This window comes from Dicentrarchus labrax, unplaced genomic scaffold (assembly GCF_905237075.1).
Source record: "Dicentrarchus labrax unplaced genomic scaffold, dlabrax2021, whole genome shotgun sequence".
Lineage (NCBI taxonomy): Eukaryota > Metazoa > Chordata > Actinopteri > Moronidae > Dicentrarchus > Dicentrarchus labrax.
The window spans coordinates 28,418,987-28,441,813 of record NW_026136713.1 but is presented as its reverse complement, the minus strand read 5'-3'; the positions used below and the strand labels follow the sequence as shown (position 1 = coordinate 28,441,813).

Here is a 22,827-nt window from a genome sequence, read left to right as displayed (position 1 = left end):
AATTCATCAACATTTCTCCGTCATTTTTTTTTCTTTTGCCCCTCAGAATGTCTTCAGATCAGGTTTTCTTGCCAAGCTGGTTCCTGCTGAGGCCTAAATGACCGCGGCAGATGTATGGTGCACCAAAAAGAGCAATAGTTAACGGTGAAGCAAAAAAAGAGGTTATTTCTTGGATCAGGGATAACCAAGTTAGTGTGAAGAAGTATTTTTAAGGCCACTGATTAGGCCACTGTATGTAATATATAAAGCTGCATTAATCAATTTGGCCGCTAGGGGCAGAAGAAGCAGAAGCAGGTTGTTGCCTTTTGAAATTGTTACGGCTAATGAATTAGCAGACACAAAGCCTACTGACACAGAGCAGCATTATCGTATGGATTTTATGTCTGTCCACTCGATGAATGTATTTCAGTATCACTCTCCTCTCAGGTCTGGTTTGGTCGACTCCGACTCTTGAGAAAAATATCTGTGCCCGGTTGCATAAAGTACCTTAAGTTTCAATTTTAAGTTTTCCCTTAGGCAAAATATTTCCCTAAGCTGAGGAGCGTTGCATAAAGCCTCTTAGGTTGTCTTCCTGCCTAAGTGTTTAGATTAAGGCTTTCACGGTAGTTACTGTCATAATACAGCACATGTGCAGTTCTGTTGCCATGGTTACGCTTCACTCACATCATCCTTTAATGTTACTTGACGGCATTACTGTCAGTGTCAGATAGCTTCTCCAAAATGGACAGCAAAGAGAATAGAAAAAGAAAAAGAAAGCCAAGCTGGACAGAAGATGACAACGTAGTTCTCCTGGAAGAGTATGGAAAGTGCCAGCACATAATCCAAAGTCAGTTTAACCCAGCCGTAAAACAAATACACACTAGCAGAGGATGTGGCAAGAAGTAAGAGACAAAATCAATGCGAGAAAAATAATAAAGAAATCTGAAAATGTTACTGTTACTGCCAGAAACATTATGGCATTAATATATGAGACAGAGTTATGTTACCATTTGGTGCAAACTGATGGTGAAATCTATACTCTGTCTTATGTTCCACAAATGATTTAACTTTAAGAGACTGGTATGGGTCCCATTAAACTCTCTGAGGAAAATGGTTACTAAGGCTAACAATGCATAAAGAAAAACTCAGATCATTTTATGCAGGCATCCTTAGATGAAAATTTAGGAGCAATGACACTTAAGCTTGCTAACACATTAGTTGTATTAACTTTACCTGTCTGTCGCTGGGAGCTGGTCAGGTAGCGTACAGTGGTTTTATCTGAACTTTTTTGCAGAAAACAGCTGCCCGTGGCGTTTGATGTGCGCAGTGAGGATAAACTGTACAGTAAACATACTTATTTATTCTTGACAACCGACAGCCAGCTGATGAAGCTGCGCAGCAAAAAGCAGTGTGTTTCCATTTGTTTCCAGTTTTTATGCTAAACTAAGCTAACTGCTTCATGCTCTATACTTAATAGACATGGGTATTAAGTATCTATATTATCTAACTTTCACTAAGCACATGAACAAGCATATTTCCCCAAATGGCAAACTATTCCTTGAGGAGCATTTAGAATTGCCCCTTTGATCTATGCAGTACTAGATACGCTATTGGGGCAAAATTGCGGCATCATAGGAGCGCAATTTTATATGAAGATAAATAAGTAACATCATCAAAATGCAACAAACTGCACTTGGGAAGTCTAAACTTCTGTCCGTTGTTCTTAGCTACTGCGTTATGTTTAGTCTGATCAGCAGGAGCTCTGGGTGGCAGTCGGGAGCACAGGTCAGCCACAAGTTCGACTACTGCATGACCCCCCAGTTCTCACACACACACACACACACACACACACACACCTCCTCCCAACGTTAATGTTTGCAGGGGTCTTTCACATAAACAGGGGCTGCAGGGGGTGCCTGGGGCTTTTCACACAACAATCCAAGTCCTGTTTTGGATTAAAGCTGGTTTCTACACCAGCCCTCATATATACACACAACCATATACACATGTTCTTACATTCCTGACTCGCTGTCCTCCACTCCTCCACTCATGCTTGTTTAAATGAAGTAAACAGCAGTTAAGTATCATCTTTTTTCAATTCTCACATCAGCCTTTTCTCTTTTTTTTTTTTACTAAGAGCTCTGCCAGCCAGTGATGTGTTCAGTTCAACTTTAGTTCAAAAGTTAAATCTAAAATTGATATGACGTGGATGGAAACTGCCATGCTTTTGTGATTTGCAGTGCATTCTTTCTTAACAATGTGCTATATGCTACCTATACTAGCCTCAAAAGCCAAGTTTTTTGTTTTTCCCGGCATGCAAGAAATAAAAGGGGAAAGATTTGAAACCCTAACCCTGTCACCGGCGAACAAGAAGACAGGGAAAAGTCTGGGAACAACATTTCCTTTGATGCTGTCTGAACTCCCAAACATAACATTAACCATGATGGAAACCAGATCTAATGAATTGATAATCAGATCTGTACCAAACATCATTACAGTAGGCTAATTGTTTAACCTAGATTTCGAGGTTAGGGGGGAGGATGTCATCACAGACGTGACTTGTTAATAATCAGGTCAAATCTAGACAAAGATCCTTCACTAATGCTTTTTTCGTCCCCTCAGCTCCCGTAAATCTCCCGCATTTATCACTGCTTGACAGCAACTATGAAATGGATGCCATAATAGTCTTTAAAGCTTCTTGCAGCCCTTCCAGAACTCTTGGAAACCAATATTGGCTTTAGAGAAAAATGCCTGATATCTACTGTATATCACTTAGATTTAGTCTTTATCTGTTCAAATCCAGCTGACATTACATACTGCACCATTTGGAAGAATCTCCTCGTCTTATATATATTTATGATGGCTCCAGACAAATCAAATTAAATTTACATCATAATATTACCATTTTTTGACATCACCAATGGTTTAAGAAGTGTTGAGATCTCACTCAACATAGCTTAGCTGTAATGCACTGGAAAAATACTCACAAATAAGATCTAATAATGAAATATACTCATATATCAAAAGCAGGGATGATGAGGAATGGTCCCTTTCAGTGTGTTAAATTATTGATTTATTAACCTGTACTGTAAGCTATATTTTTAATGTTGTAAGTGGTCCAGGTGGCGCTGACTCTGACTGCTTCATTATACTCTTGGAGAGTTTACGCTGTAGCAGTGTGTTATATTGCAGCTGTCGCATGAAAGCTCAAGCTTGTATCTCCAATTTTGGGGATTTTCCTTCCTTTCATATCAGTTGAAGGATTACATGCTTCTCTACAGGCTGGAAAACATTCTCGTACCTCTTATCCTTTGTGAAAAGGCGTTGCCATCAAGTTTAACCCACGGCAGCTCTTGAAAAGCTGACATTGTTATCTGAAAACTGCAAATGAGCTTATCTTATGTTGAATGTAAAATGTTTTTCAGCAAAGTAAACCTTTACTCCAGCCATCAGGAGGAGAAAAAGAGTTAAAGCTACAGTATTTTGATAGTACCAAAAATGGTACCCATGTGAAATTTTTAATGGTATCATACTTGAGTTGTTGCACCGTAATGGATGTTTATTTCAGATAGAATCTGCAAGTTTTCAGCACCAGAAGTGGTTAAAAATCCGAAAACCTTTGTGTTTTTGATGTATTTCGAGGCTTTTTTATGAGCGATTACAAAGTGCTGTGTTTCTCAGGTTCTCTCCTTTCCATGGTCTGCGTGGTTTGAATGCCGTAATTGGAGGTAATTGTGGAGAGAGCGGAGTGATAAGGCCGTAGACTCACGCAGAGTCAGTGGCACCAACATGGTTACCGATAGACGGCTGACTCCAGTTATAGTCTCCTTCCATTTTTTAGAAGTCCTTAAAAAAGACAGACAACTGATAAAAAGAAAATACATTTCTTTCCTTACCTCTTCAAAGCATACTTTTCACAAATAGGCTAATTATTTTGTTTTTTGGCTTTCATCTCACAAGGAGAAAATGCTTGTTTTGATGTTCTTCTAACCTTTTAATCCAGGGATACAGAACACGCTGCATTTAATAGGCTATGGTAATTTTGACGATGGCTTTGAATTGTGCTCCGGCTTCAAGGAGAGCTAAATCTTGTCTCGACTCCATTAGCTCTGCTCTGATCTTGCACAAGGTCTAATTAAACTTTCCATCTAACTCTCCCAGGTAAGAATAACGGGGAAAGAATTATGGCTGTTTATAGTGAAGAAGAACCCCAGTTTGCACCACTCATGGCCGGATACGGGTCCATTAAAAATGGCAATCCATCACGATTTGTTTCCACTCTCCCTTGTGCAGAGATGTCGACGAGCCCAGAACCTCTGTGAAACAATACACTGGTCCAGATGACCCGGTGGGTTTTTCGTTCTGTTGGATTGGATTGGATATATGCCCCACCAGAAATGCTCAGAGGGAACTTCGCTTGGCAAGGGCTTGCAAGGGCTTGCAGGGGCCTGCTGTAGACAAACAATCTTTTAACAGTTGGTGAAGTGGTCCACCGAGAGGACAGTGATCCCCTTTATTAAAACCACTTGTCCGACATTGTCTCTCCTCTCTCTCCCCTTGTTGGTTACATAAGGCCAAGGTGCTTTGTGATCGTTTGCAGGCTCTCCTGTTTTGTTTTGTTTTGTCTGTCTCTTTCTCTTACTCACTCTTGCTCTTTTTTTTTCTTTCCATGGGACTGCAGTAGATTTTGGGGGGACTTGAGGGGGATATGATCATATCCTGACTTCTCTCTTGCACAGTGCGTTGAGGTTTGGCTGACGTCCAGCTTTGTCTGCTCTTTCCCGGGCACATTCCCATCTCCGGCATGCTCAAATTCCTGTCTCCGGAGCACGCTTGCACTTTGCCGAGCCTGATGACTGCGGTTGGAAGATGAATTACTCTGCAGGCATTTGTTTGACAGATCAAGCCAGTTGCGATTGTACACGTGTTAAAGAAGCCGTACGGAAGAGATCAGTTTGACCTTGTCTTAATTATTTAGCTGTGTTTCCTTTTGTTGTTAAAAGACAGAGCTGAGATGGCACTTCTACCAGTGTCCTTGACTCACACAGAACCCGTGAGTCCTTAAACTCGCCATAAATCTGGCGCCAAGAGTCTATGACGTTCTATCTAAACAGTTGAAACAAGCATAAGGAGAGGTAGAAGAGGAAGTGAAGATGAAGTGAAATATTGATGGTCTTTGTCTGCATATCTCTGGAGTTGCAGGAAATAAATTATGTTGAATCTGGCATTTTATCACCCAGGTCCTACTTTACAATTTCTCTTACATAGCAGAGCATTCATCAGATGTGCGTGGATCATGCCATACGGTTTTCAGATTAAGCAAGGCAAACACAGACACAGCCTGGGCTTTCTCTAGACGGTCGGTAATCCATTTTCAAAGTTGAGAGGATGACAGATTCCTCCGTACAATAGGCCACTAAATAGAGCAGGAACTTTGGGTAAAGTATAAAAATAGTATAATTTTCCAATGTGCAGGGCTGTTTATTAGAAGACCCTGGGAGTTTAATGCTTTGTTGTGGGAATTAGTTAGGACGTCCTCACTGACCCACATGGGTGCGGTTCTTCGAAGGTTTCACAGTCAGCGGTTGGAAGGGATGTAACCTCTCCGTCTGAATATGAGAAGGCTCAGTGATGACTGTCCTGCTCCTTTTGAGAAGCCCAGCAATTGGAGCCTTTGTATTTTCCTGCTTCTGTTGGAATACTCTGCTAACCAGCCCAAGCTGTACCAGCCTTCGACTCTTCTCAGCCTCAAAGCACTGTCCTCACATTACACAGGGCCTGGCTGAGGCATTAGACCAATGTAACCTTAGATAGCCATCATGTCATTGTAAACAAACAGAGCATTATACCTCAGATTGGATTAGTTTTGGTTATTTATTTATTATACGTCAGTGGAATCAGCAGTTTTAAAAGGCTTTGTGTTGACTCTTTTTTTATGGCATTGCAAAAATTCCTTTGTGCCATTTAGCTGTTTATATTGCGCCAAAGACTGAGTAATTTCTTTTAACAGCATATGATTCTGGCTCTGGCTCTATGATGAAGTGTTATATTTGGAATTGCTTTGTGATTCCAGTTTTTCTTTTTTTGTCATCGGTAAAAAATGGATGATGCAAAGTGGAATCATTCAATCTCAGAGGCCGAGTATAATGAGAGCTGGAAGTCGGTGCTTCCCCCAACCCTTGACCCCGACTCGTCAACAGCATCTAATCAGACATTCAATCATTTTTCAATGATTATTTCCTGCAGGAGGCGCACCCTGCTCTGTTTTTTATGATCAGATGAGCTCAGCATTTACAGGCCAACTGTTGCATCAGTTGCACTCAGAGGTTACATTTTTTTCTGTAAGGTCTGCTTTGGAAGAAATGTTTGTGCTAATGATGTGAATTTTAACCTTTTAACTCAGAAGTTCATGGTGTTCAATGGAGCAAGCATGCACTGTATTACTCATCTGTAATGCAAACCATTCCTCACTTAATTAATCAGACTCTCTACCGGTTATTAAAAAAGTCTGTAACTGACAAAATATGTGCGCAGCCTGCATGGGATTGTGCTCAAATAATAGATCTCTTGCTCCTGCAGTGACTTTTCCCCCTGTCCGTCTGTCTGCAGAGGACTTGGCAGAACTGCAAGTATGAGACGTTTTAAGTGGGAAACATATGAAAACCTACTTCCACTTTTTAGATGTTGGGAAAATGGCAACGATTGTTTGCTCTAAGGGACACAGGTGATGCTTTTACCTTCAGCTGTAACTAGAACTGTTTCTTCTCACATTGGATATTACAGTGTGGTGGGATGGAAGAATTATTTTGGTATATTCTGTTACTCTTGAGGTAAATGTCTGTACTTTGATGTCTGCTGTCTACTTGGCTTCCACAAGAAAGTATTTTTAAAGGTGGTTAAATGGGGAGTGTCAGTTTTACAAAATGTGAATGAAGGATGCAGCAAGACTGATGATTTTCTAGGCCGAAGATACTAGCTTCTATCTACGCGTTTGCATGATGGCTGCCTTGTGTATCCTACATCTGTTGTTGTACTTTCTGGTTGTGAACATCCATGAAGCGTGATTAAACAGCGAGTATATCTCTGGCTTAAGGGTCAGTCCACCCCAATTACAAAAGGGCAGACAGTATTTTGTCAACTAGCTCTAGCCACGCAGATGGTGTTGGTATTGTATTTCAACTCTTTAAAACCTCTGCCTCCACCCCAATATAGTGAAGGTAAACAGAATTTCATTGACACTCCTTATAGCATTGACAAATGGCATTTGAAAAACTCAACAGCAGCATGTCTTTCCAGAATCAATGTTTTAGTAACTTTGACAGACCTTTCCTTTAACGGTTTTTATGCAGACTATTTCTTTGGTTAATTGTAGTTCCAGTGAGGTCTACGAATGATTCAAAATAACTGGGACATTTTGACTGGAAAGAGAAGTTGCTCTTGAATTCTTCATATGTATTTTCCCATGCTTTGAGCTCAAAACAAATGAAAATACATTCTTCCCATATATATTGGGGTCACTGCAATTTCAGATATCTCAAACCCTCGGCACATAAAAGCAGTATATGGGTTGCTGGATACAACTAGAGGTTAGAGGGAAAAATATATCCTTTTTGTAATATGGGTGAACTGATGCTTTAAATTTAAATGCTACGAGTAAGAAAGGAGACGAGATTACATAACATAAGCTCAGACATCTAAATTATCCCACCTGTCATTCCTGCGTATATCCTGGGAATTTCCCAACAAGATTAATTCATCACTGCTGAGTACGAGCTCCAGTCTCAACCTCTTGGACAAATATCTTCCATCACTTAAGGTCTCATAATCGACAGCGCTCAGGAACCACTTGACGCGTGAATCATTCATACCTCCCCATAAATAATAAAACCCTGGCAGCCAGTTAGCAGCACCTGCAACTTGAAACAGAAGTTCATGAAACACAATCTTTTACCTTGTAAACTAATGTGTTTCACCTGCCTCGGCCGGGTCGTCTGGGTCCGCCGCAGACAGGTAGAGGGAACAAAAACCTCTCTTCCTGCTTCTCTCAGCCTCCCCCTCCTGACCTTGCTTCCTTTTCCTCCAATGAATTTTTCACCAAAGCACTTTGATATATTCCTGTCCCGTGGGAACCTGGGTAATGCAAACTGGAAGCGTGAGGCGTAATTATTTCTCAAAACCGCACTTCTACCCTAATTAGTTCACTCCTCAGAAGTGGGCCTTGCATTATTTACACATCAAGGGGACACACGGGGCGGGAGATAAATATTCATTGTTTGTTGACTTTGCCCCGGTCCCTCGGCTCAGGCGCAAGTTGAGTCGAGAGCCGCTGTCATTGTGGCTTGTTTATGCGACTTCTGCATCGCTGGTGCCCAGGACATAATCTGTCTTGTTCTTCTGTAATTATCTCCACTCATGCAGACACACAGACACCAACTCGGAGTCGGTTTAATAAGTGGACAACATTCTCATCCTGGCACGAGCAGATCAGATGAATAAGTGCTTGGTGATGAGATATGCTGTAATTGTGACCTTATGCAGACTTGCCCAGCTGCGGTCGGTGTCAAAGCAGTAAACAGCAAGAAGCATATTTTATTCAGCCAGACTCTGACACCATTTCAGCCACGTCTCCCTCAAGCTTTTTGTTCTTGATCATCTTTAATGAACTAAGCTTTTTTCAAAAGGAGACCGTGGCAGCTGTTGCGAAGAGCTTCCTGCTACTGTTGGTTGCAAAGATTTGTGGGACATGTGAAGTCTGCTTTTCCTGTCAATAGCCGGGTATGAATAGGCGGCTGTATCTGACCCCCCACCTCGGTGGTCGTACGGCCTTGAGGCCCATTGTCTTCTCTGTAAATGCCCGCTGGGAAACTCTTGTTGCCTGAAAAGCTGCACTCATTGTAGAATTTTGACAACTGTTCTTTTCCCCTTTTCTATTTCATAATCCGCAGCTTCATCTGTGTGGGTTTCAGGGGGTTGTGAAAGAGAGGTGGGGGCATCTTGTGATGCCTGGCACAAGAATTATCATAATCACTGTCAACATTAATGGAGATCCTATCACTGGAGAATTTAAACACGGCTTTTCCATATTTATAGAGGCAATAAACATAGAATGCGCAGCAAAATGTCTGTTATGATTCAAAAGCGAGCCGTGTTTACTGGCTTTGAAATGCATATTTTGGTTAGTGGATGAGGCGGAGGGGATTGCAGTTTAAGTTGTGGGATATGAGTGGAAATGTAATATTGCCACACTAGACACAGAACATCTGAAACCATAAATGTCTCACTCTCACTGTCTCCAGGGTTTCCACTTTCCCTCAGACATTTGCATACTGTAGCTGAGCTTGTGTAAATGATTCTCTGTCCTGCCATAGGTGGTTGGTTGTGGTAGGTTGGTTTGAATCCCATTGGAACTGTAGCAGCAAATATATTTTTCATGTACGAACTATAACTATTATTGAGGGTTCTGTGCAGGCCAGTTAGGTTCTTCCACACCAAACTGGGAAAGTCCTTTCTTTATGGACCTGGCTTTGTACACAGAGACACTGACATTGGAACAGGAAAGGGCCTTTCCCAAATTGTTGCCACACCACTGGAAGCCCACTATTGTTAAAAATACTGTATGCTGTAGCATTACCATTTCCCTTAATTGAAACCGAGACGCCTATCCAAAACCATGAAAAACAAAAGAACAAAGAAAACATGTGAAAAGGGCTGCCCACATACTTTTGGCCATGTAGTGTATTAACCGCAAGCTAGGATGGAGACGGAAGGTTCTCCAAGTGTGGTGGGAGAACGGTGGGGGGTCCTTAAGTGGCCTCACATGGTCTTTTGTAAAATGAGGAAAAGTTAAATGTCACTTAACTTTAAATCACATCATTAATATAAACAATTGATCTAACTGATGCTTCTGTATAAAATTTAGATTATCAGAGCAAGTCTCAGTACATGGGACAAAGTTTATCCACATGGGGGGGGGGTTGGGGGGGCTGTGGTCTGCAGTAATGTGTGTTTATTTTAGTTTATTTTAGTTAGACATGAAAGTGAAAATCCCTTAGCTGCAGAAGTTTGCTCTCCTTTTACAGTCACTGTAAGTCTTTATGGGAAAGAGCCTCAGGTCAATTTGTATATTGTACACTAGCCATAAGCTCCAGCGACAGTGGGATATATGAGGTCTACCACTGACCCACAATGCACTTCTCTAGATATGTGAGTTTATGCTTGAACAGTGGAGTGGTACCAATACTTCTTTTGTTGCCACCACGGCTACAGTACTACTAATATCACTACAAACAAACTGTTCTTTTAGCATTCCTGTCCATTCAAACGAATTATCTAATTGAACACATTCATCTTTATTGAATACGTCGGCTTAACCACCTCAAATCACATGAATTCAATAGAGTCGAGCAGAGAGGCAGTGACTACTATATTCTGCTAAGCTAGTTGACTTTTTAGTTTAGGCTATCTAGTCTAACTCTTCATATTATTTTGATATTACGATTGAATTTAGCTACTGCCTTATGCATGTGGTATAACAAACCCAATTACTAAGATGTTGGAGCATTAAAATTGTTTATTTATATCAATTACAGGAAAGGGGTTGGAAAAAGTGGGTGAATTAGCTTTAGCTAAAGCTATGTCACAAGCTAGCCTGTGCAGTCACAGCTGTTTGGATTTTACCTCTTTTTTTCTAGTTTCACCAATTTTATATTTTTCCCCCCTAAAATACATTATCATGGATTATCATGGCGTGCTAATTTTATACGGTAAAACAGATGTCAAAAAGAGGCAGCACTGATTACATTTAGCATTACCGCTACTGTGCCAAGCAAGCCCAGTCATCTTGTTTATGTGGTGCTTTTTTTTCCTCCAATATAATTTCAAGCTACTGCTTTCTTCGTGTTGTGTTGGAGCATCAATTACAGGAAAAAGGAAGAAGTGAGGTCTAAGTCTACCTCGTTAGCACTAGCCACTGCACTTTGGTTTTTACCTCCGTTTTCTAGTAATTTTATATGCAGTTTCTCACAAAACGTCCACATATTTCAATGGCATAATCATTTGTAATGAAACAGATGTCAAATGAATCTGGACTTAATTCATTGTTGAGAAGTATGTAGTCGGACAGACTATTAGATCTAAATAAATGATCTTTGGATGAAACAATAATTCAGTCTATTTAATTTTGGCCTTTGAAGACATATAGACTACACTTCATCATTTCACACTTTTCCTCTCTGGAGTCAGAGAATTATAACTTTCCCCATGCTTCTGCAGCTTCTTCATCATCTGAAATCGAATAAGATTGACTTTTTTTTTTTTTCTTTGCAGCGATCTTAACAGCTGTCTGAGGCTGAGTTTGGCAGAGCTTTAACGGAAACTGGTGTTTATTCTTCCTCTGCAGGTGGAGATCACGCTGCAGGACGTCAATGACAACCCTCCTGTTTTCCCTAATGATATTCTTGATGTGACCATTGAGGAGAACGTTGGAGATGGCTTCAAGATAATGCAGCTAACAGCCACGGATGCCGACGAGGTAATGGCTCCCCAAGTTTCTATTCTGTCTGACAGTGTTTTTGTACTTTTCTGTGCCCGTTTTCCAGTCCACTGCTTTCAGAATAGATATCCTGGGAGTGATTTGAATTAAAAATATGCTCTAAATTTTTGTTCCTACAGTGTAGAAACCACTGTAGATTCAAATGGGTTTTGGAGGCCAACGCAGCTGTCAATATTGAAATGGAGTAAAGTCGACATTTAGTATCTTTAAGTTGGAGCCTTTTCATGCCAAAGAAATCGCAGATACTCAAGGCAGAAACGCAATTGAAACAACATCTAGACTGTGGTAGGAAACTATCTGGTCCCGGGGGCAAACTTAACGAACCTTTAATATTTAGGCTACTGTAAAAGTGAGAGTGATAGCATGTTTATTATTCTGATCAAGTAAGCAAGTAAAGATGCATTTTTATAACACTTATTTATAACAAATTACATATTACTTCATTAAAAAAAAGCTCAAACAGGCAAGATAAAGCAGCCACAACAGCAAAATAGAATTAAAAAGTAATAACATAAAACTTAGGACCATATGCACCAATTAAGACAAGCAAAGAAATGTATGGAAGTTTTCAGAGGCCTTTTTAAAATGTTATTTAGGTAAAATGATCTAATGGTAAAAATAACACTATCCAGATGTTTAGGGGCAAAGACAGTGGATGCATTTTATGTCTGAATAGGGAGACTGACCTGAGACTTCAGGTCCCTATATGGACCGAAAACATTTGAAATTGACTCTTCGGCTACTGTGTAGCATATACATTGAAGTCTGAAATTGAAATATTTGACATTGATTTCATATTCATATTATATCCTATCCTATAGAGTGGAGCCGGTGGACAAGTTTTAGACAATATTAGTAGGACAAAAAATAAGATGGCAAACGCAGCATTAAAGTAGGAGTGAGATATTGTTGATTAGTTGATGGATAGAAAATTAATTATTATTAGTCAAAAAAAAAACTTTTACAGACACCTTATAGTCTAAACTAACTTAATCAATTAATTGAAAAACAAAATTACATTTGATTGGTGAAAGTGTGATTAGTTTAACCCATGAACTTTGTCAACACACAGTGACACAAAGTGGCCAAGACAGATTGTGCTCCTTTCACCTTTGCACAGTAACACAAACACATAGACTGCTACTTTTCACCAGTCTGTCTTCATACATTTTTTCCCCTTGACACACACCCACACACACACACACACACAGACGAATCGTCCTTTTCTCTCTCATGTGTTGACGTTATCTGAGACGCGTTGAGGCCACTGGTGTCACGGAGCCTGGAGGAGAGCGGCCAGCGATTGATTTTTCGGCCTGCCGCTCTGATAGTCCCTCCGCGGTCCCCATAGTTCACATTACATCACCGGCATCACTCTCAATTAGTTAAAGGCTCCGTCTTTAGCTGCTTTAGGCAGGATATGGACATTAAATCCTGAAGTGAGCGAAACACAGGCATCTCCAAGGTCTGCGGTCCCACACCCGCGCCAAAGGACACAGTTGAAGTGAATGGAAAAAGTCAGGCCATAGAGGGGAGAGAGATTAGAAAGAAAGAATATGGACTCGAGTTTAATGTTAACTTATGAGGCCACACGTCTTTTATTGCACAGCTGTTAGCTCACCCCCTCCTCTTCGCTCTAAATGTGAGAAAAGTCGTACAAAGTCTCACTTCTGGACATTTTTCTTTTATCGGAATACTATATTGCCTGTAAATCTCAGACCTGGAGGCCGGTCAGTCTTTTCAGTTGGGGGATTTTAGGGACATTATTTGATTATTTTCATTTTTCTGCGCCAAAGTATTCACAGCTTTGATCTCGAAAGATTTAGCATATGGTATCGAAATCAAACTGTGCAGTTGTTCACTTTTTCCTCATATCTGGATTTAAGAGTCAGCCTGAGCCGTGGTCCGTGAGATACAACTTTAGGCTTTTAGAAAGTCATTTGTAGAAAATCAACCATTCGTTTTTACTTGCACACATAAGTCTTCCAAAAAGATCAATTTAAAGAATGCTTGTTGAAGAAAAGCCTTATTTTGCTTCCAAGCCCGGGATTCAAATAAAAAAAAAAAAAAAACGTAGAGACACTTAAAGAGAATGTAGAGGCGCCTTTTTAGGAATCACAGCTTCTAGAGATGTTTACTCCAAACTTCAGTGCTGCCATGAATAGGTTGCTAAATAGAAGCCTGTACTTCATTCCAGCTCCCACTCGGAGCCAGATATGAGGCCAGCCAAGTCTTTGCCCACATCCTTACGCAGGAAACTTAAGTTGCGCTGACACTAAGCGTACGGAACGCATTTGGAGCCCTTGTTGAGAAAGCCACATGTGTGAGCCAGTGCAGAGGAGCCAAGAGTGCAAGCTGTTGGCCAGCTGACGGGCTGAATTCAGACATCATAATGATCCCATCCAATTTAACTGTGCTACATGTGGGATTCATGTGTGAGGGTATTAAAATGCTGTTTCTACGCATCCGTTTTTTGCTACGCCCATTTCCACCCCAAAAAGAAGGAAGAGGTTGCATTAGGGTTGAGAGAAAATCAATATAAAACATTGCTCTTTTGTCTAATGCATGCTAGGCCTCTCTGAAAATGTTTCTCACCTCATCTGAAAGAAATATGCTGCCCTTTGTGCTTTTGGAAAGGCTGTGAATGTTTTATTAGAATTCTGACCTTATGTGGAAAATATGTCACAGGTAAAAACCATTCTTAATGAAGAAAAGTGCAACAATGGGTGTTTTAATGCATTCCAGAGGCCTACACGCCCACTGCAAGTATATTTCTAAATGCTCTTTGCACTTCTGAATGCAGTCAAAACAGATTTACTAAGCAGCAGTGCAGCGGGTTGGCTCATCTCTGCCTTTCAAAGACTTTTATCTTTGAGCTCTCAGTGACAACACGTTGCTTGTTTTTCAGGAGTCTGTGTTATGATTGGCTTGCTTGTTCGGTGCTCTTGCATACAGGAAGCTCGCTATCCCCGCCGGCGCTGTCTGCTTCGCACCTCTCACTTCTCATAGGAACTGCGTGCTCCCAAAAACCACTCATCTGCTAAATGAGTTTCCTTCTGCTCCAGTCTGGTACGCTATGCTCCCTGGAACGCCACTGTTTAATTGGTCAACCCCCCTCCCAACAACCCACGGCGTCTTAGGAGAGCTGTAAAGTAGTCAAACTCTTCAGTGAAGGTCAAGAGGTCGACCAGTGTGTGAGTGTGTGTTTGTGTGTGTAAGATCTTAATTACTTATGTTGGTTTAGTAAAGAGAGAGAGAGAGAGAGTGAGAGTATGCATTAAATGAGAGTGAAGGTATTTTTATGTGTTTAAATGCTCCTCCATATTCATAATGTACATACATGTATGTGTGTGTGTTGGACTGTGGCCTAGATGGACCCCCTGCTCAGCCTCTCCCAGCTCCCTTGCTCTGCCTTTGAACCCTATCAGAAAATTAATTGGCAAACTGCGGGTGTTTGGTTCCGGACTTCAGCCCAGGTGGCTGATGGGATTGCCAGATCTGGAACCACTGATTGATGACAGCAGGGTCCTTAGATGAGCAAAACCTCACTCCATCCTCCTCTTCTCCTTCATTTTTTACTGGGCCTGGATCTCTGACCGGTTCTCTGGTAATGCAATGAGCGACTGGGTCAAGACGACAGAGGTTTTATCCGTCATAAAAACAGGCCACGGGAAAGAGATAAGAGCAAGTCATGAACTTGGCCTTGCGATATTGACTCAGTCTGAAGCTTTTGGCGAGCGACCGCCATGTCCAGACTTGTTGGTGCATTAACGTTTATGCAAGTCTGCTAAAGATAGAGGGGGAAAAGAATATTTAGTGTGTTGTGACAGACAGAAGGTATTCTTATTCTGGTCTGTTCCATCATCAAAATGAGTAAAATACTGAAATAAGTATGCTTTTATCACTCACTGCACTCACGCTATCAGACCTTAAATAACCCTGCAATACCTGTATTAATAAATTAGATGCTTTCCATTTCAGACATTGTGGTCACTTTTGAAAAAGGACGCCTTGGCATAAAACAAAATTGGGTCAATGAAGCTGCGCACACTAATGGTGAATTTAAACCTACATTAACAGGTTTTTTTAGCAACTTAAGGGCAGTGGAAACAAGCTGTAAACATAAAGTTTGACATTTTATCACCTCATTGTTAGCAAAGAGTTGCTAATTTGCACATCCAACAGGCACAGGCTAACGTTAGCATTAACTAGGAGCATTCACTTTATTTTTAGCTCTGTGTTGGTCTCCACCAACGCCTAAAGGAAATAATTATCTTTAACTAGCTTATCACAATTTTCACTAGGTAGTCGCTAACTAGCGTGTTGCTGGACAGGGGCCACACAGAGAGTTTATCAGAGCTTTTTCGCTGCCTGCTATGGCTACAAACTGCTAATGAGAACGGAAACACACTGTTAGTTTTCTGTGGGTTTGTTACTACGAGCAACCCCTTTCACGTTACACACATTATTTCCTAGTATTAATGTAAAAATATTGACTTCAGCTTTTTACAGAAGAAAGTACTGCCGTAAGCGGGGCAAAGTGGCTAACTAGCAACAAGCCGCACGGCAGCAGGGAGCTGAGAAAAGTTTATGCTTATGCTAATGTCCTAAAAATAGCTCCAACAGAAAAGCTCCTAATTGTTCAGGAAGGGTTGAATATGTAACTTACGTACTCAGCAAGTACATGGCTGAAAGCTACAGATTAAGTGAAGGCGGGAGACAGCGTGCCTCTTTGTATCACACAGCTAACTCTTGCCAGCAGCTAATGTTACCCTTCAACATTGCTGCATGCGCACAGTTTATGTAAAATATAGTTTGTCATGTGAGCGCCATTGTCTACCAAGGCAGTAAATGTGTCAATATGCAGATACAGCAATAGCTTAATGCAGCGTCTCTCTATATAAGCCGTTCCATTGTCCTAGCAGGATCAAAAAGCATGACACAAACATCAGACATAGCTGAAAGAGTCTCTTTTAGCTTAGCTCTTAACCAGCTGTAACCAGAGCTCCATCTCACTGAATAGCAGTAGCTTTTTGATGTTGCTTTTTCTTTTTGGCAGAAGACACAGCGAGAGACAGTTGTCTGATCTCTTATTGTCCCCGGCACAAATATAAATGTCAAGCTCTGTCGTCAGGCTCATTCAGTTGTCATATCGCATTCAGTCCTCCTCTCCTATTCCAAAGCCTCTTGCTATAGCCATCACATGTGTCATGGTGCTTGTACTTGTCCAAGGTAACAGGGGATCTATTAGTTGCATTTATAGAGGAACACTATAGCCCCCGAAAGTTCAAAGACTGAGAGCGACTCTCACTAGAACATCGGCATTCAGCTTCTGCCTTTCTTTTTCTGAGTCTGGCATGACCTGACCTCTTCTTGACAACCTTTACAAATTATATATTCTATTATAGATGTGATTTAAGCTTTATAAAAGTCGTTTTTGACAGAGGTTAAATGAGGTGTTACTTCAGTGCCAAAATCTCCATTAAATTAAGTATTTGTTTTGTCTCCTTAAGTGCTAAAACTAAAATTTTATGACGCTTTGTTTCATGTAGTTATTTTGTTATACTTGTTTAGCAGTTTACCTTATAATCTTATATCTTAAGGATACTCACACTTATTTCTTCAATTTCTGCAAATGAGTTGATATTTATTGGGATACAGGTTGAAATTGTCGTACTGCACTGATAGATTTTCTTCACCTTTTAAAAGAAAACAAGACATTCACAAACAAGAACAGACTTTAATGACTTAATAAGATGGAAGTTTTCTCTCTTTTTCCTTTTTAGTTTTTATTTTAGAGTATGTGTTTCACCAGGAAAAACAAAAATTTAAAGATATTCATAAAGTTTGGAGTTTAGTCTGATGTTTGCGTAGGTCAGCTGTGTATAACCCCTTGACATCCTTTGCCTGTTGATATCTCCTGATATCTATCTGATTTGTGATCTATTGCATGGTGTTTTTGAAACCACAAGCCTTTATCTCTGTGAAGAAGTCAACATGAAGGCTTTCATTCGTGCTAGATAATTAGGTAGTATGAAATCTGGCCTTATCCGTGACACGCTAACATGTGTGGTTAACAATCAGATTTCCTACCAGCTAGAGTTGTTTTGATGCTTGTAATCATGATGCTCTTCCTCTCTTGTGGCCTGAGAACTCACAAAGTTCAGCAAAGTACATCTAACCTATTGGCCACTTTTTCAACCTATGCCCTGGGTTGGAGTTGGATCAATGTTCTATGAAACATAGACAGCAAATATTGACTTAAAATTGAGACAAGCTCAGTCAATTTGAAACAAGGAGCATGTAAACAAGAATGTTGACTTTGGAATTCTAATGTTTAATGTATGGTTTTGTGCCGTAAACATGTAGATTTAATTGAGTTGCACCCTATAATAGAAAATGTTCTGTGTTCCCTTCAGGGCCCCAATGCTCTCGTGACTTACACCATCATCAGCGGGGCAGATGACAGCTTTCGGATAGACCCTGAATCCGGTGATCTGATCGCCACCAAGAAGCTGGATCGGGAACGGCGTTCGAAATACTCCCTTCTGGTGCGCGCAGACGATGGAAAGCAGTCGTCTGACATGAGGCTTAACATCACCGTCAAGGACGTCAACGACCACATGCCAAAGTTCTCCCGTGTTACGTATTCGTTTGATATCCCCGAAGACATGGCCCCAGGTAAGGTCTTAGTGCTGCTCAATGAAGCATTGAGTTGTAAATTGAAACACACAAAAATGCACCGAATATAGAGGATTGTAGACTCACACAGGCAATGTTTGTCCTCTGTAAAAGCCCTTAGACTGAACAGCTCTGTTAATGTCATCAAGAGCCTCAAATTATTAGGAGCAGCTTCTTTGTAGCAGTTCATACATTTTTTTTTTCTTTGTACATTTTTTTTAACATTTTTATATGACTGTTGTAGCTCTCCAAAATCCTCTGTATCTTCCTTAAGGGGGAAATTAAGAGTTTAATAGGTCAAAGGGACAGTAACTGATATTTGATTTATATGGAAATCTATCAGCAACCAGCAGGATTTACAACAACACTGACAACTGTCTGGCACAGCTCCTTCATCGCTCTCACTGCTTCAGTCACAAGGAAGAGACAAACAAGTGTGGAAATGAAAGAAGAATGTACAATGAGGTTTTAATTAAGATATATGATCATAAGTACTAATAAATCCACTTCATAATGAGCTGTTTGCCCAATTTTAGTGTTATCATTATCCTTAGGTCATCAGTTTAAACACCAATGGAGTTTTGGTTCCAAAACAGTACGAGCCAAGTGAGTCTGTTGTTTTAGCAACTGGCTGAATGATCACTGCGTCACTGGTATTAATAAGCAACCCCTAATGACCCCCTGCAGATATATTAAAGTCATTTTGTTCTATAGGGCAGTAAAGTCTAACTTCTCGCCTCTGTGTTACAACCCGTCTGACTCTCTCAGGCTCCATTGTGGCGGCAATCCTGGCCAGCGACTCTGACTCAGGGGTGAACGGAGAGGTCACCTACTCGCTGGAGGACGAGGACGAGGACGAGACTTTCCTCCTGAACCCAGTGACGGGGGTTTTTAACGTGACGCGTCCGCTGGACTACGAGACTCAGCAGTACTATATTCTGACAGCGAAGGCTCAGGATGGAGGGGGGCAGGCGAGCACGGTCAGAGTGTATTTCAACGTCCTGGATGTGAACGACAACCCTCCGATCTTCAACACCAGCGTGTACAGCACGTCTGTCTCTGAGAATCTACCACCTGGATCCAGTATTGTCACTGTCGGAGCCAGTGATGCTGATGATGGTATGTTCATGTGGGAAATCACATTGGAGGTGGAAACAAATAGAAGACAAATACTTTAAATATATTTTTTTAGGTCAATGCTGATATCAGTATTGTTACAAATGTTTTTGGCAGGGATTCCTCAATATTTGGCAGGATATTGTTGAACAATAAGTTGTTTTCATAGATGACAGTAGTCATAGTTACCCGATAACAACAGATTTTGAACACTTAACTGGAAACTAAGACAAGAACATATATTCAACAAAAATCTATGAAACTCGAATCATCATTTGTATCATTTCAGTAAAAAAATGATTTTATCAGAAAAGAACCTGCTGAAACGCATGTACTTATTATATTATATTATAATAATATATATTATATTTACATTGTTATTATCATATTTTTATTTAATTGTAAGGTTAGTTGACTGGATCACTTGCCAGACAAAAATCTGAAACAAAACCACATACAGCAGTTTTGGCACTGAAGTGACACTATTACACAAGATTTCAGATTACTTTTCTGGGGATTTTACCACCAATAAGAAATGTTTTTTTAACAATATATTATATTTAGAAACATTTTGCAATACTGCCAAATCAAGATAGATTTATATTAATACAAGATAAATATGTCAGGAGACCAATATTTTAAATTATAGTGAAATACCACTTAAATCAAGTTATTCCAAAGAAAGTAGATCTGTGAGGAAGCTTTAAGCTTTAATGTACTTTCATACTGTATAAATCAAGTGTGAGTTAGCCATAGCAGCTTAATTTAATGCAGGCCTGTCATTTTGTTATGACAGTTGGTTACACAGAAGCTCTCCAACCTACATTTTATTTTTCATTTTTATTTTGCGTCATGCATGAATGATTTCATGAAATACATTTTCACCATATGATTAAGTGGCTTGAGTTATTTCTGCGTCTCAGGTGGTGGGTTTCGTGTCTGTGAAGTGCCGTGTGGTATTTGAACAACCACCGCTACTCTCCTCTGCTGTAATTACCGCTTCACCCAGGCCTAATGTGGTTATTGTGACCTACATTCCTGGGAAATACACTGCCGAGTTCTCAACCAGAGTCTGGCTTCTTTCTCCGCTGTCCACATAATCTGACCGCGTCGTCCTCTCAGATATATAGTTGCCGCTTTCCACCGTCAAAATAAAACACTGCCATTGTTAGCACATCCTAAGCCCTGACCCCTGACCCCCAGACTTTGTCTCTAGACGGCATAGCCTAAACTCGGATGGAAGTAGCACTGAAGCTTTTGATAAGGGATTACTTGTGTACTGTAAATACACGCTGGAGTGTGGGAAGGTGCCGGCGCTTTCCACATGAATACCCTGTTGAGTTGAATTACAGACGCTCAATTTAAGCTCATTTTAACCCCCAGTTCCAGGGGGGGTGCTGCGGATTAGGCAAGATTTCAAGGTTAGATAGTTTACTGCATCCATCCACTCCGTCACATTGTAGTTTCTCATTTAAATAAATGTTTCAATTATGAGGGATTTTCCGAAATCGCACAATCAACCGCACTATCAGTTTCGGAAGTGGTTTGTTGTGGTGTTTCTCTTTTGATAGCAATCTGTCATGCTACTTGAATGGATCGTCAACTTGGAGGACAAGAGTAGCAGCAAGAGCTCCAGCTGCTGCACATGCACAATTTGTGGAAATGGATGTTGATAACGCATATAAGTGCCTAATTCAGACACGTAAAGAATATTTAACAATCACAACAGGAACAATGGATACTAGTCAGAAATATCAACATTTGATCTGTACTTGACCGTACTGTCTGTTTGTTTGTTATCTTGTTATTTCTTGAATACAAGGTTATACTAAAATAGTTCCCTGCAAAGAATAATTCCTTTTGGCACTGTGACTGCCGCTCCATAAGTTTTTCTGTTAGAAATACCCCCTTAACTCTCAGCCTGATACAGAATAGGAACTGTAACAAGAAACAGCATCCCACTTTATTTCTGCTGCGCCACAGATTCTTCCTATTTGCCCAAATTGAAGTTTGGCACCAGGTTTGGTTAAATCTCCACTTTTGGAAAGTAACACATTTAATCTGTCTTTAATCACATTTAAAATATTCATTTGTGACATTTTTAGCTATTTTCTGAATTTTATCAGCAGATTAGTCCATAATGAAAATAATGAAGTTGCAGCACTGCAGTTTACAGAACAGAATTTGTGGGTGCAGAAGATAAAAAATTTAAATTTGTTACATCTCATTGGCATTTATAGACATGTGTTGTTACCTAGTATAGCTTTAAAAGGTCACCATAGAACTAATTATTGTTTTTGATTCCTTCTTGGTATGTTTTCCAGGCCAAAATGCCCAGCTCCTGTACAAAATTGCATCCGGTGATCCCCAGAGCCACTTTGTGATCACCAAGGAAGGAGTCCTCCAAACTAAGAAGGCCTTGGACAGAGAAACCCAGTCGTTCTACAACCTGGTAATCACAGTCAATGACCTGGCTCCGCCTCCCATGACCCGCTTCACCAGCACTGCCCAGGTGTCGGTCATTCTTCTGGACGTCAACGACTGCTCGCCGACTTTCACCTCTCAGAAGATGACCTACATCCAGGAGAACACGCCAGTGGACACGGTGGTGTTCACTGCCAAGGCCACAGACGCTGACAGTGGACCCAACAGCTACATCGAGTACTCCCTCAGAGGACCGTTCGGTAACAAGTTCAGCATCGGTACAATCGATGGAGATGTCAGGTTGGTCGGGGAACTCGACCGCGAGGAGCTTTCCAACTACACCCTCACAGTTGTAGCTACAGATAAAGGCGAACCCCCTATGTCTTCAACAATGGACGTGACTATGATGGTTCTGGACGTCAACGACAACACGCCAAGCTTCTCGCAGAACATCTACGACATTGAGATCGAGGAGAACACCTTGACTGGGACCGATGTCATCCAGGTGTTCGCCAGCGATGCAGATGAGGGCACCAATGGGCAGATCCGATTTTCTATCTCAGGAGGCAACACCAACTCGGATTTCAGGATTGATTTGGTGACAGGGGTGATTTCAGTGGCCAAGCAGCTGGACCGTGAGGCACGCTCATCCTATTCACTGGTGGTCCAAGCGGCGGACCGAGGCAGCAGCCCCAGGGTGGACCGTGCAACAGTCAACATTGTGTTGTTGGATGTCAATGACTGCTCACCTGTGTTCGAGCTCTCTCCTTACACTGTCAATGTTCAGGAGAACTTGGAGAGTCTACCAAAAAACATTCTGCAGGTCAGTATGTTTGTTTTTTTCTCTTGTCAAGAAATTCACTGAAATTTAAGCAGTTAGGACGTCATTAACATTCACAGACAGGACTTCCTAAGTGAAAAGAAGGCAGTGTTTTGATTGAGAGTTCTAAGACCTTAAATAAGCTAATGCTATAACCAAATTTGCAGTAATACTAACTTAATAAGTGGAGGTATGTGAGCAGTATCAGTGCACTAAACCACTTACCACGGTGGTCTTATTTTGCTAAATGCCATGA

The 22,827-nt window shown here is 40.9% G+C and overlaps 1 protein-coding gene across 1 annotated transcript in view; it reads left to right on the top strand.

The window, feature by feature from the left end:
- LOC127374756 (protocadherin Fat 4) overlaps positions 1–22,827 on the top strand; it is a 108,935-nt gene that overhangs the window by 45,640 nt on the left and 40,468 nt on the right. The window contains 4 exon segments of the mRNA XM_051420323.1: positions 11,378–11,509; positions 17,950–18,211; positions 18,980–19,330; positions 21,652–22,574. Coding sequence (XP_051276283.1) covers positions 11,378–11,509; positions 17,950–18,211; positions 18,980–19,330; positions 21,652–22,574 — 1,668 coding nt within the window.